We start from the raw sequence: 12,500 nt of genomic DNA, 5'->3' as shown, positions 1-12,500 counted from the left end.
TGAGGCAACATTTCAATTTCCTGGCAGCCAAATTTCCAAACGGCGACATGATGAATTACGACCAGATGAGGCATGTGATTGGATAAGAATAAGGAAATAGCATATCTGAGACCGAGGCCCGAGTCAATCAATTGCAGATAGCTGGTTTCCAGAGTAATGAAGAAGGAGAAGAAAATAAATCTATTCCTAGATAGATATACGTATATATATATTCATACCAACAACAATGAATGTGTGAAACTGTACTTCGAATTCAAAATGCTTTCTTTCTTTCTTCAGAAGAAAACATGGCCTATTACTTTCCAGTGATCCTGGAAACCTGCTATCTGCAACGGATTAAGCTAATGGATCAAACTACTGTACGCCAACACACAGAAACCCACAGCGATATATAAGGTATTAAGGTGAAGTAATAAAATAATACCTTCTCCTTTCACCGAGTCAATAACAGAGTTGACAAGGTGGATTACAGTCACTATGGAGGCTTGTGAGAGGAAGGGGGGAAGGTGAAGGGGGAGGAGGGGGAGGCAGGTGAGAGAGATCTACCATTAGTACAAATGTTTTTGAGAGGGAAAAAAAAATGAAACAAAAATAAAAATGGAATGTCAACAAAAGTCGATCAACTTTTTCCCACACCAAAAATAGAGTCCTGGTTGGTGTTGTTTTCAGAGACAGATGGAGGTTTGGTTTGTGGGGTAGGGGACAAAGAGGAGGCAGGCGGTTGGCACTTTGACTGATGCTGAAGGACGCACATCGACAGTGAATGTCTGTTTTTTTTTACCATGACTGGTCACAACCAGAGCCATAGATACACACAGGACTCCAGCAAACTGACCTCCATCTTGGCACCGGACGTCCCGTGACAATAACACAAACGTCACATGGGCGTCACATGGGCGTTCGGTGCCAACACGGTGCCTGTGAACACGCTAAATTCCAAACTGAGTTTGGCCAAATTCTGCATATGGCTATGGCTATGGCTATGACAACACATAGGTGGGGGACAGGACACGCACGGTGGGTTGGGTTTGGGGTCTGTTGTGCCATATAACACACACACACACACACACACACACCGACAACAACACACTGAGATGCTTACAAGGGGAGGTGCTGTTGGCGGTATGGAAGGAAGGATCAGAGAAATTCTCAAAGGATAAAAAAAGCCTTTTCTGCTCCTAGCGTGCTAACGTATGGGACTATATTCAGTCCAAAACTAAAGCCTTATTCCACAAATAATTGGGAGCTAAAATCATATACGTACTGGATACAGAATGAACGAATATAGACCCTAGCTGCCATATTTCTCCTACGTGTCAGGGTAAGTACAGAGGAAGGTAAAGGTGATTGATGGTGAACACGACCCCCCCCACATGACCATCATGACCACCCCATAGAAGGACAGACTGTAGGAAGGGGAGTCAATGTGAGGTGAGGTGAAGACACCATCATATGTACTTTATACCCTTGTGTCATGTTTCTGGCCGCTTTCTTCAAACATCCGTTAGTGGCTAGAGTTCGGTGTGAACAAAAGAACAACGCACAAAAACAGATAAACAGAGGGAAAGAGAGAAGAACAAAAAGAGCATGCGTGTCAATTGAACAAACAGAAAGTTGAAATCGAAAAACCCAGCCTGAGCTCTCTGAGATCTGACTGGAATTATATATTTTTTATGCCTGGAGAATTTCTTTTATTTTCTTTGCCCCCATGATCTCTTCCTTCAGTACCGGTGGTGGTGTGTGGTCGCTACAAGGACTTACAAGCGGGCCGGGCCCCTAGTTAAAACCTTGTTCTGGTTCTGTGGACCGATTTGATCCAGATAGGAGCTGAAGCCCCGCAGCACGGAAAGGAGGGAAAAAAAAAACATGTGACCCCTTGAGCCGGCGCTGACCGTCGACCAATCACAGAGAAGGTTAGCATGAATGTGCTACATACAAGTCAAACTAGCTACGACCAGAGCCAAGGGCATAGCTGGGCTTTACACAGCCCTTCCCTCCAGCCTTTAACAACCATTCCACATGTGTGCTTTCCACTGCAAAACATGCAACAGTCTGACATACTGCGTTGTATTTGAACATCTGTTATCTAGTACAAATGCAGGTCTATAGGATAGAAAGTAAACCTAGTTTCACTTGGGCTGGAAATATGATCTGGCTCTGGAGTTAGCCAAACGCTCCGTAGATCATCTTAACATTTATAGCTTACAATATATACGACCATTGGATGGCGTGCGATAAGACGAAGACCTCTAAGGGTTCAAGGTTAGCCGTTAAATCAACCCGCAAGACACCATTCTGCAAACAGTTTAATCTCGATGCAGTGAACCGATGTCTACACCGGACCAGAAGAAAATTGCATACATCACCCATCGCCCGATTCCTTATTCCGTGTTATAAATTACATTCTGCTGTTGAAACTTGGCTACGAGTTAACGAGGGAGAGCCTCTAAGGCAGAGACGGGTGGCGGTTCGCGGACACGGAACATACCGTTGTCGTCGCAGGACTCGGACTGGAAGGAGCTGAGAGACTGGACCTCGGACATGCTGCCCCGGGTGTTGTAGGGGTGGCAGGCGCTGTCCTCCATCATGGGCTTCTTGCTCAGACACGGGTCCAGGTCCACCACTTTGGCTGGAGAGGACAAGCGACACACATTTTTAGCCTTGCGTACATCGTGGACTGATTCCATTCCATTATAACCATTATCCAAAGCGACTTGCTATTAGAGATTCCAGGGACAGTCTCCCTGGAGTAGCTTAGGGCGAACTGCCTTACTCAAGGGCACACTAGTGGTGATGTTCCCCAGGTGGGACTTGAACTCATGACCATCTGATCACTGGTCTAACTCACTATCCACTAGGCCATCGCTACCCCTTTGAATTGATCTAACATCGCCGAAGCCTTTTCTCGACCCCCCCCCAAAAAAGCGACGACTCACCGTCGTAATCGTAGTCCCAGCTGGGTTTCTGGATGGAGTCGCTGTCCGAGACCGAGTTGGAGGGCGGCGGCGGGGGGAGGTTGGGCGCCACGCTGCACACGGCCAGGGTCTTCCTGTGACCGTGGACCGTGTCCGGGTTGAAGGTGCTGAACTCCGGGTGCTCGGGGATGGTGGAGCCCTCGAAGGAGTTGCGGTCCAGGTTGTTGCGCGAGTCGCTGGGGATGCTCGGCGTGTAGGAGATGGGCCGCACGGGGACCTGCGGGGGGATGTCCGAGTAGATGTTCTTGCTCAGCTTGGCGTCGAAGTACGACCGCTGGAGGAACGAGTGCGGCGCCGCCGGACCCCCCAGGCGCTTGGCGTTGTCGGCGCCGTCGCCGTGCTTCCTGCGGCGGCAGGCCCGCTTGCGCACGATGACGAAGAGGAGGACGAGGAGGAAGATGCTGGCCACGAAGACCACGATGCCCACCACCTCCTCCAGGCCGATGTTCCAGGAGGTGGAGACGAAGTCGTTGCGGACCTCGGCGCGGAGGTCGCACAGGCGTCCGCTGAAGCCCAGGGAGCAGTTGCACTGGTACGAGCCGTAGGTGTTCTGGCACTGGCCGCCGTTGGAGCACGGGTTCTTCACGCACTCGTCGACGTCGCTCAGGCACCTGGAAGGGGAGGGAGGGAGGGAGGAAAGAGAGGTTGATTCATGTGCACTGGCCATGTGAAGTTAAGAGTAACGTTGAGGAATATTATTCCCTTTGAGTCTTACGCACCTGTCTCCCTGGAAACCCAGTTCACACTCACACACGGGTCCGTCCAGACTGTCGATACATTTGCCGCTGTTCTTACAGGGGTTGTCTGTGCAGTAGGGCCCCAACTGACACCTAGAGAGAGAGAGAGAGAGAGAGAGAGGGAGGGGGAGGGGACACAAAATAAATGTACAGCGTACAAACTGTTTACTTCATCTGATTGTCAGTTCATACACGTCCACGACAACAAGCTTCAAGAAATCCTCAAGTTCAAGTTTGTCACAACGCTAGAGGCTTTTTCTTTTTTTTCCTCATTGGAAAACAGGTGAATAAAAAAAGGCAGCTAAACCTGCAGAGACGCTAGAAGTTAATTACTTTCTGCCTGCCTGACTGCTTGTCTGTCAGAGATCATAATCCGTGATCAATTTAGCCAGAGCTGATACGTGGTGGGAGGATTTAACCGGTGAGGAAGCATAGCAGCCGTTCCCCCCCTCGGATCAATGCGTCTGGTTTATCTCCTCACGCCCAGGCCTGATCTCTGATCCCAGGCCTGATCTCCATCCAGACTGAGCTAATGGAGAGCTAACAAAGTGTTAAACCACTGATAAACAAGCCTCAGATAGAAGCGCCATGTTCTAGATGTGGGAGGGGAGATAAGGGGGAGTGGATCACCTTCTGCCAGCAATCACAGGAAAAACACGGACACGGTAAAAGTTTCTCGGAAATTACATTTCGAGACTAAAAAACTGTTCACAGACAGAGAGAGAGAGAGAGAGAGAGAGAGAGAGAGAGAGAGAGAGAGAGAGATAAACTGACAGACAGACAAGAGACAGACAGGGAGGGAAAAAGGCAGAGATGGGAAAGAGGAAAGAGACAGATAGACAGACAGACAGATAGATAGATAGACACGATCGATACACAGACAGACACGAGGGAAAGACAGACTATAGACCGACAATAGATTAAATACAAAACAGAGTGAATGAGTTTCCGCGGGAGGGGTACCTTTGTCCTGAGTACTGCCCTCTACACTGGCAGTAGAAGTCGTCCCCGCGGGGCAGGCACGTGCCCCCGTACAGACAGGGGTTGGAGGCGCAGGGGCTGATGCCCACCTCACAGTGGGTCCCCATGAAGGAGGCGGTGCACTTACAGAAGAAGCCTGAGGGGAGGGCGAAGAGAAGCGGTGTTAGAGGGCATCCCAACCCCTACGGCTCAGGGCATCATATAAAGCCAAAACCGATCAATGTCTGTTATTTGATAGTTCGTGAGCTTAGAATTATAAGGTTCTATCTCCGTTTAGGGTAGTTCAGAGATATTGAGCGTCAAAGTTTTTACATTCCATTACGTTTTGTGAGATGGAACCTTTGTATTTTATGAATTACCCCCCAAAAATGTCAACATTTTAAAAATAACCCCACCCAGGTAATAATAAACACCTAATGGATCAGATTATGTAAAAAACTCAATTTTGAAAAAAATGGAGATAGAACCGTATAATTCTAACGTCACGAGTTGCGGATGTGTTTCTAACGATCGAATGCACAAAGTTTATTCTTTCGCTCGAGATTCATTCGAATCATCCCTTCAATCACTCTTTCTTCCCTCCACCCCCCCCCCCCCCGCATTCGTTCACCGGTCCATCCATCCTTCCACCATCTGGCCACCCCACAATCTGGCTTCCGTACCTCCGTTAGGCAGAGAGGAGCAGGTCCCCCCGTTGGTGCAGGGGTTACTGGAGCAACCCACGGGCATGGGACTCAGGGCGCACCCTGGCGCCACCTCCACCGCCTCCTCCATCACGGCGTAGGTGCGGCGGGCCTTGGTGTTCAGCGGAAGCCCCTGGCCGTTGAGGACGATGGCCTCCACGCAGCCCCGCAGGCCGTTGGTCACCGGTAGGCTGTGCCCGTGGTTGCGCACGTGGCCGCCGAAGAAGAGGCTGTCGTCCAGGTTGAGGGTGCGGAGGGTGCCGGGGGCCGTGCCCGAGGCGGCGTGGACGCGGTCCAGGACCAGCTTGGCGTAGTTGCCGTCCACCTCCAGCGTGACGCTGTGCCACTCGCCGTCGTTGACCTGGGTGGAGTGGACCGACACAATGCCGGGCCCGCTGCCGCAGTCGAACTTGTACTGCAGGCGGCCGTTCACGATCTGGACACGCACACACACACACACACACACACACACACACACACACACACACACACACACACACACAGAAACAGAATCAGAATCAGAATCAGAATCAGAATGGCTTTTATTCCGTCTGACTATAGTGAAGTACACAAGAGCAACATTCTTAAGCGTTGGTTCCTCAACGTTGTTATTGCAGCATTCAGATACAACAAACACAATAATAATAATAACACACACACACACACATTTGTTGTTTTTACTGTAACATACTGTAGACAAGGACACGCAACACTGCTGTGGGCTGTTGGATGAAGCACAGTTCAGAATGAGAACGGGTCAGAGCAGGGGCCTCGCAGTGTGTGTTGTGTAGATTCATGTTGTGCAGATTCATGTTGTGTAGTGTTGTGTAGTGTTGTGTAGTACCATGTTGTGTAGTGTTGTGTAGTGTAGTGTCATGTAGTGTCATGTTGTGTTGTGTAGTGTTGTGTAGTGTAGTGTAGTATCATGTTGTGTCATGTTGTGTAGTGTTGTGTTGTATAGTGTTGTGTTGTGTAGTATCACGTTGTGTAGTGTTGTGTAGTGTCATGTTGTGTAGTGTAGTATCACGTTGTGTAGTGTTGTGTAGTGTAGTATCACGTTGTGTAGTGTTGTGTAGTGTCCTGTTGTGTAGTGTAGTGTGGTGTCATGTTGTGTAGTGTAGTGTTGTGTAGTGTTGTGTATTTCCTAGTGTGCAGGTCTCTCACCACCTAGCCTCCCAGAGCAGCCAGACAGACAGGCCCGTGGAGGAATGTGTGAGAAAGGCCGTTCACTTTCCCTCCCAGCCCTGAAATAGCCTCCCTCCCTCCCCCTCTGTCTGTGTTCATCATTCAACCCACCCCCACATTCTCAGAGCCCCCTCACGTGAGAGTGATCTCAAAATGAGGGGATCAGAGGAGGGGGGGGGGGGATCAGTGGAGCAGCCACCAGCGACAGCAGTGAGTCCCGAGGGGGGGGGTGGATGGTGGATGGTGGATGGTGGAGGGAGTGGTATCAGAAGCTATGTGCCTTCAGAAGCTAGGCTTCTGGCTGGGATAAACACAGGCTTCTATGGGAGATTTCTGGGGGCCTTGTGGAGAGGCCTTATGCACCAACACACACACACACACACACACACACACACACACCTCGAGGATGCTGTAGTCGGTGCCCTTGGCGTACATGACGGTGGCGTGGGAGGAGAAGGTGCGGAGCCGCAGGGAGAGCTTCATCTCCTCCTTGTTCTCGTTCTCCGTCAGACGGTAGCGGACGTAGCTGCTGCCCCCGAACGTCAGGGAGTGGCCGTCTGATACACACACACACACACACACACACACACACACAGAGAGAGAGAGACAGATATCATTATTGGACGTCATCTGCAGTCATAGTCAGAGAGAGAGAGAGAGAGGGGGGTGAATGAGATGTAAGGTGTGTGTGTGTGTGTGTGTGTGTGTTCTCACCAGAGCACTTGCCCTGCGTGCCATCTGGGCACACACAGCTATACTTGGGCTCCTTCTGGTCGGCCACACACTCCATGCCCTCGGGGCAGGGGCTGGCGTCACACAGCCTGTTCACCATGGGGCATTTACCACCTAGACGACAACAACAACAGGGGTGAGAACACAACAGAACACATGGGGTGCTGTGGTGTGTGTGGCGGATTTTGAACATGTTGTACCCGGTGTGTGTGTGTGAGTGTGTGTGTGTGTGTTACATAGCCAATTTCTGGGCATTTAGCGACTTACAACGAATACATTTGACTCCCGAAAGTGAATCGTCTAATAAACGAGTCATCTATGCGGGGGTCATTGGCAGTCGGCAAAAAAATCCCAGAAGAGGGGAGACTTTTTTTCTATTGATTTGTTTCATTTTCACAGTAGAGAAACTGTACAAGCGGGCGGGGGGGGGGGTGTAGAGGGGAAGTAGATGTCTCAGGAGTGTGTCTATGTGTGTGTGTTAGGGGTGTAACGGATCACGGATAATCCGTGATCCGTTCGGATCGCCCTCCACGGTTCGGAACGCATGTGTACCGCGGATCAATAGCAATTATTTTTTATTTTTTTTTTCTCTTTTCTTTCCTAACACCAGGGGAGCCACCCCTCCTAAATTTCGTTGTTTGGTACCTGTACTGTAGCAATGACAATAAAGACCATTCATTCATTCAAATGTAACCGGTAGAAAAACAATCATGTGCGCTTTATTCTCACTCTCTGCATGTGTACTGAGTTGACAACAACATTCATTCACTCATCTCTGTCCCAATTATATCACGTCATATCACCCGCTAAGCAGCCTGGGTGATTGTGTAAACACACAAAAAAAGTACTCTGTTACTTTGCAGCAGTGATGTTATATATATGTTGTTATATATATATGTTGTTATAAATAGATGTTATATATATATGTGATATATATATCAGTTTTGACATCTTGAATGTTGTTTTTTTGTTTCACACATTAAAAGTGGTGTTTTTACAGAATTCAAGGAAAATGTTGTTTTTATTAAAAAAAAAAAATGTTTTGTGTTGATCCGAAAAATGATCCGATCCGTGACTCAAAATCCGTGACACGATCCGATCCGTGAGTTAGGTGATCCGTTACACCCCTAGTGTGTGTGTGTGTGTGTGTGTTCCCCTACCTTCACACTGGCAGGTGGCGGTGCGGAGGTGTCGTGGCGTGACGAAGCTGAGCCGGGCGGTGCTGTGTGTGGACATGGAGGTCCGGTCCAGGGTGACCACCTCGTCGCAGAAGCGCAGCGGGCAGTCCAGCCCGGCGCACAGCTTCTGCACCACGCGCACGATGCGCGCGCCCGTCATCTCCTCGATCACCGCCATGGACGAGTTGAGCTTGCGGAACACCACCTTAGATGGAGAAGAAGAAGGAGGAGGAGGAGGAGGAGGAGGAAGAAGAATAAGGAGGAGAAGAAGAAGGAGGAGGAGGAGGAGGAGGAGGAGGAGGAGGAGAAGAAGAAGAAGAAGAAGAAGAAGAAGAAGAAGAAGAAGAAGGAGAAGGAGAAGGAGAAGGAGAAGGAGAAGAAGAAGAAGAAGAAGAGGAAGAAGAAGAAGAAGGAGGAGAAGGAGAAGAAGAAGAAGAAGAAGAAAACTATTATTTTAGAGGCCCCGAGAAAGAACCCTGAAATCGATTTTGTTTTTTAGAAGCGGTTCGACGATGACGACTGGGTGGGTGTGTTCTGGTTCTGGGGGGTGTTAGGGTGTTACCTCCTGAGGTTGGTAGGGTCCCCCGGACCGCTCCAGAGCCAGCAGGACGTCCAGGTCTCCGGACGCTGGCGCCTCGGCCGGCTGCAGGCTGACCAGCTGCACCTCGCTCCTCCGCACACCGGCGATGTTCCGCAGCGCCCGCTGGAACGTCCGCCAGTACTCCCCCACGAACTCCTCCGGTGCCACGCCGGCGAAGCGCACGGCGATGGAGTTGTCCAGCGCCTGGCGCGCCGGCTGACGCACGTGCACGTTCACCTCGGCCGCAGCGGCGAAGCGCCCGTCCGTCACCGTGACGTTGAGCAGGTAGTGGCCCGTGTCCAGGGGCCGCCGGGCGATCACCTTACCGTCCGAGGCCGAGACGGAGAACAGGGCGTCCCGGTCGTCTTTGGAGGAGGAGGAGGAGGAGGAGGCCAGGCTGTAGGTGAGGGTGTCGTAGACGTCCTGGTCGGTGGCGTGGATCTTCCCCAGCACGCCCCCGGGGTACTCGTCTCCGGCCGTAGAGATGTAGATGTCCAGGGGTAAGACGGCGGGCGGGTAGACGCTCTCCTCGATGATCCGGACGCTGATGAAGGTCGTGGAGAAGAGTTGGGGCTTACCACTGTCCGCCACCTGTTAGGGGAGGGGCGGGGGTAAGGGGGGGAGAGAGGAAAGGGTTACATCCATACGCTACAACACTTCATCTAGGCTTGTCAGCGAAAACTGGGGCAGAGGAAGAAAGAGTCGGGGCTGGTCGTGACAAAGTCGTTGGGATGAGATGGATGAGTCAATTAACAAGCGTGTTTAGCATCGGGAATGACCCGAGGCTTTTTGGAATACATTGGAATGCCCAAAAAAAAATGCTGCCTTCTCGACGAGTACCGGACGCAGTTGTCCGTTCCCGCCAGTAGGGCGCGCTCGAGCTCTTTCGTTCTCCCTCCGCCGTTCTCGACACAAAAGTCATATTTCACTATGCAGGGGATGATTACTGAGGCCTACTGTATATTCTTAATAACATTTCCATGCATTTGAATACATTTCCAAGTGGTCATAAAGGAAACGGTACGCCGCAGTATTTCAGCTCTGTCACGCGTGAAAAAAAGAGGAGGGGGGGGGGGGGAAACAAAAACGTCAAAACAAAACCGAGATAACGCGCCGTAGTTTAAAAAAAAAAAAAAACACACGCACACTCCCTCCTCTCCCTTTTTTTCCCCTCCCTCTCTCCCTCTCTCGTCCCATCTGCCCACTCGTTCTCTCTCTCCTCCCTCTGTCCGCGGAGAGGGCGGCTCACGCGGCGTGCTGCGCGGCCCAGATTGGCTGGCCTGGCACCTCCCAACAAAACGCCTCTCATCTTAGTGATGTCGTCCAGTGTCGGCTCTCGGTGCGAGAGGGCAGATGAAAAGGGCTCTGAATGCATAATCTGTCGATCGGAATCCTCTGTTAAGAGTTCCCAGCGCTGTGGTGATCTACGGCGTTATGGTTTTGTCTTCTTTCTTTTTTTGCGGGGGGGGGGGGGGATAGGGTGGGGTGTTTTTTCTCCACAAAAAATACAAAGAATGTAGAGGCAGAGAGAGTTTGGAGGGGGGGAGAGAGAGAGAGAGAGAGAGAGAGAGAGAGGGGGGAGGGAGAGGAAGACAGAGAGAGAGAGAGAGAGAGAGAGAGAGAGAGAGGGAAGAGGAAACACAGCGAAAGGACGAGCGAGTGAGAGCTTAGACAGTGTTGGGCAAAGAAGGTTGAGAAGAGTGAGTGAGCGTGAGCAGAGGCCGAAAAAGAGAGAGAGAGAGAGAGAGAGAGAGAGAGAGAGAGAGAGAGAGAGAGAGAGAGAGAGAGAGTAGGAAGCAAAAGAGGAGTGGTGCCAGTAGAATCAGTCCTCCAGTAGTGGACCGGGTCAAAAGTCAAAAGTTTGGACACACTTTCCCATTCAATTGAATATATATACGTATATACTGTATATGTTACGGTACATGTAGGAATACTACATATAATATAATATGTGGGAAAACTAAGGTTAGGGTTAGGTGCTACGTCGACTTGGTACATGCTGGCATGTCTAACCCTAATCCTAATCCTACCCCTACCCCTAACCCTAACCCTAAGCTTACCGGTAGCACCCTAGCACCTAACCCTATTTTATATATTGTATATATATATATATTATTAAATATACTATATTTTTTGGGGTGAAGATAAGGCATAACAGCCATCCTGCCACCTCAGATTAGGAAAAATAAAAAAACTACGGCGTTGTGTGAGGTTCTTTCTCTGACACGTTAGCGTGCGTGGAACGCCGGCGCTGGACTGACCTGCGCTTGCAGGATGTAGTGCTCCCTGGCCTTCCTCTTCAGCTCGCCCACCGCCACCAGCGCCCCCTGCTGGCTGATCTGGAAGGCGCCGTCCTCGTTGCCGTCGATGAGGGTGAAGGTGAACGGCGGCCCGTTGTGGCTGGCGTCGCGGTCCGTCACGGCCAGCTGGAGGACGTTGGCTCCCATTGGACGGTTCTCCTGGGGGGGGGAGAGAGAGAGAGAGAGAGGGTTTGACGCTATTTGACGTTTTTCTGTTCTCGTCCCTCCTTTTTCCTCTCCTCCCCCTTATGCCTCACTCATTTTCTTCAGTCCCCCCTTAGATTTCACTCTTCTCTCTCTCACCCACCACCCACCCCTCACAAATCTCTCCATCCCCTCCTTTCCTCCCCCTCCTCCTCTCCATCCCCTCCTTTTCTTCCCCTCCTTTCCTTCCCCTCCTCTCCTCCCCTCCTCTCCTCCTCTCCTCTCCATCCCCTCCCCTCCCCTCCTCCCCTCCTCTCCATCCCCTCCCCTCCCCTCCCCTCCTCCCCCTCCTCCCCTCCTCCCCCTCCTCCCCTCCTCCCCTCCCCTCACCTGGATGATGAGGCTGTAGTTGGCCTGGGAGAAGACGGGCGGGTTGTCGTTGACGTCCGACACGTCGATGTTGACCGTGGCGCTGCTGGAGCGTGGAGGGCTCCCGCTGTCGGACGCCAGCACCGTCAGGGTGTAGCCCGAGGTCTGAGAGGGAGGGAGGGAGGGAAGGAGGGAGGGAGAGAGAGAGAGCGGGGAAGGAGGGAGAGATGCACGCAATTAGGCCTTCGCTGTGTGTGTAAGCTAGAACACCTTAGCTTTTACTTTGAAGCCCGACTTGAGACACACACACACACACACACACACACACAACACAGAGGCGTCAATATCCACACGTACACACACACACACACATTTATATTACATCTGGCATTGAGCACTTTGAGCAGCAACGTTTGCAGGAAAAGTGGGGACCTAATGATCAGACTGTGTCTCACATACCAGGGTTCCTACAAGTTTCAACAAGTCTAATTTATTACCTTTTTAGACCTCTTTGAATAGAATTTGACCTATCCGTGACACCATGATAGCTTTTTGTCATCCTGGAGGTGATGAAATTAGGGATTTCACTGCCATACAGACAAAAAAGGAAGCGAATTGGCATTTCTTTGGTTCCAG

The 12,500-nt window shown here is 51.0% G+C and overlaps 1 protein-coding gene across 1 annotated transcript in view; it reads right to left on the bottom strand.

Moving 5' to 3' along the window:
- The window catches only part of fat1a (FAT atypical cadherin 1a), a gene marked incomplete at its 5' end in the record, with an annotated part of 62,806 nt that overhangs the window by 4,319 nt on the left and 45,987 nt on the right, over nucleotides 1-12,500 (bottom strand). Inside the window, 11 exons of the mRNA XM_080534638.1 lie at nucleotides 2,489-2,629; nucleotides 2,937-3,586; nucleotides 3,695-3,805; nucleotides 4,676-4,829; nucleotides 5,356-5,812; nucleotides 6,961-7,118; nucleotides 7,276-7,407; nucleotides 8,454-8,676; nucleotides 9,034-9,642; nucleotides 11,313-11,510; nucleotides 11,886-12,029. Coding sequence (XP_080390764.1) covers nucleotides 2,489-2,629; nucleotides 2,937-3,586; nucleotides 3,695-3,805; nucleotides 4,676-4,829; nucleotides 5,356-5,812; nucleotides 6,961-7,118; nucleotides 7,276-7,407; nucleotides 8,454-8,676; nucleotides 9,034-9,642; nucleotides 11,313-11,510; nucleotides 11,886-12,029 — 2,977 coding nt within the window. The remainder of the gene's footprint in view (nucleotides 1-2,488; nucleotides 2,630-2,936; nucleotides 3,587-3,694; nucleotides 3,806-4,675; nucleotides 4,830-5,355; nucleotides 5,813-6,960; nucleotides 7,119-7,275; nucleotides 7,408-8,453; nucleotides 8,677-9,033; nucleotides 9,643-11,312; nucleotides 11,511-11,885; nucleotides 12,030-12,500) is intronic.

The sequence above is a fragment of the Nansenia antarctica genome, assembly GCF_963989245.1.
Source record: "Nansenia antarctica genome assembly, chromosome: 6".
Taxonomy (NCBI): Eukaryota; Metazoa; Chordata; class Actinopteri; order Argentiniformes; family Microstomatidae; genus Nansenia; species Nansenia antarctica.
This window is presented reverse-complemented; position numbering and strand designations above follow the sequence as displayed.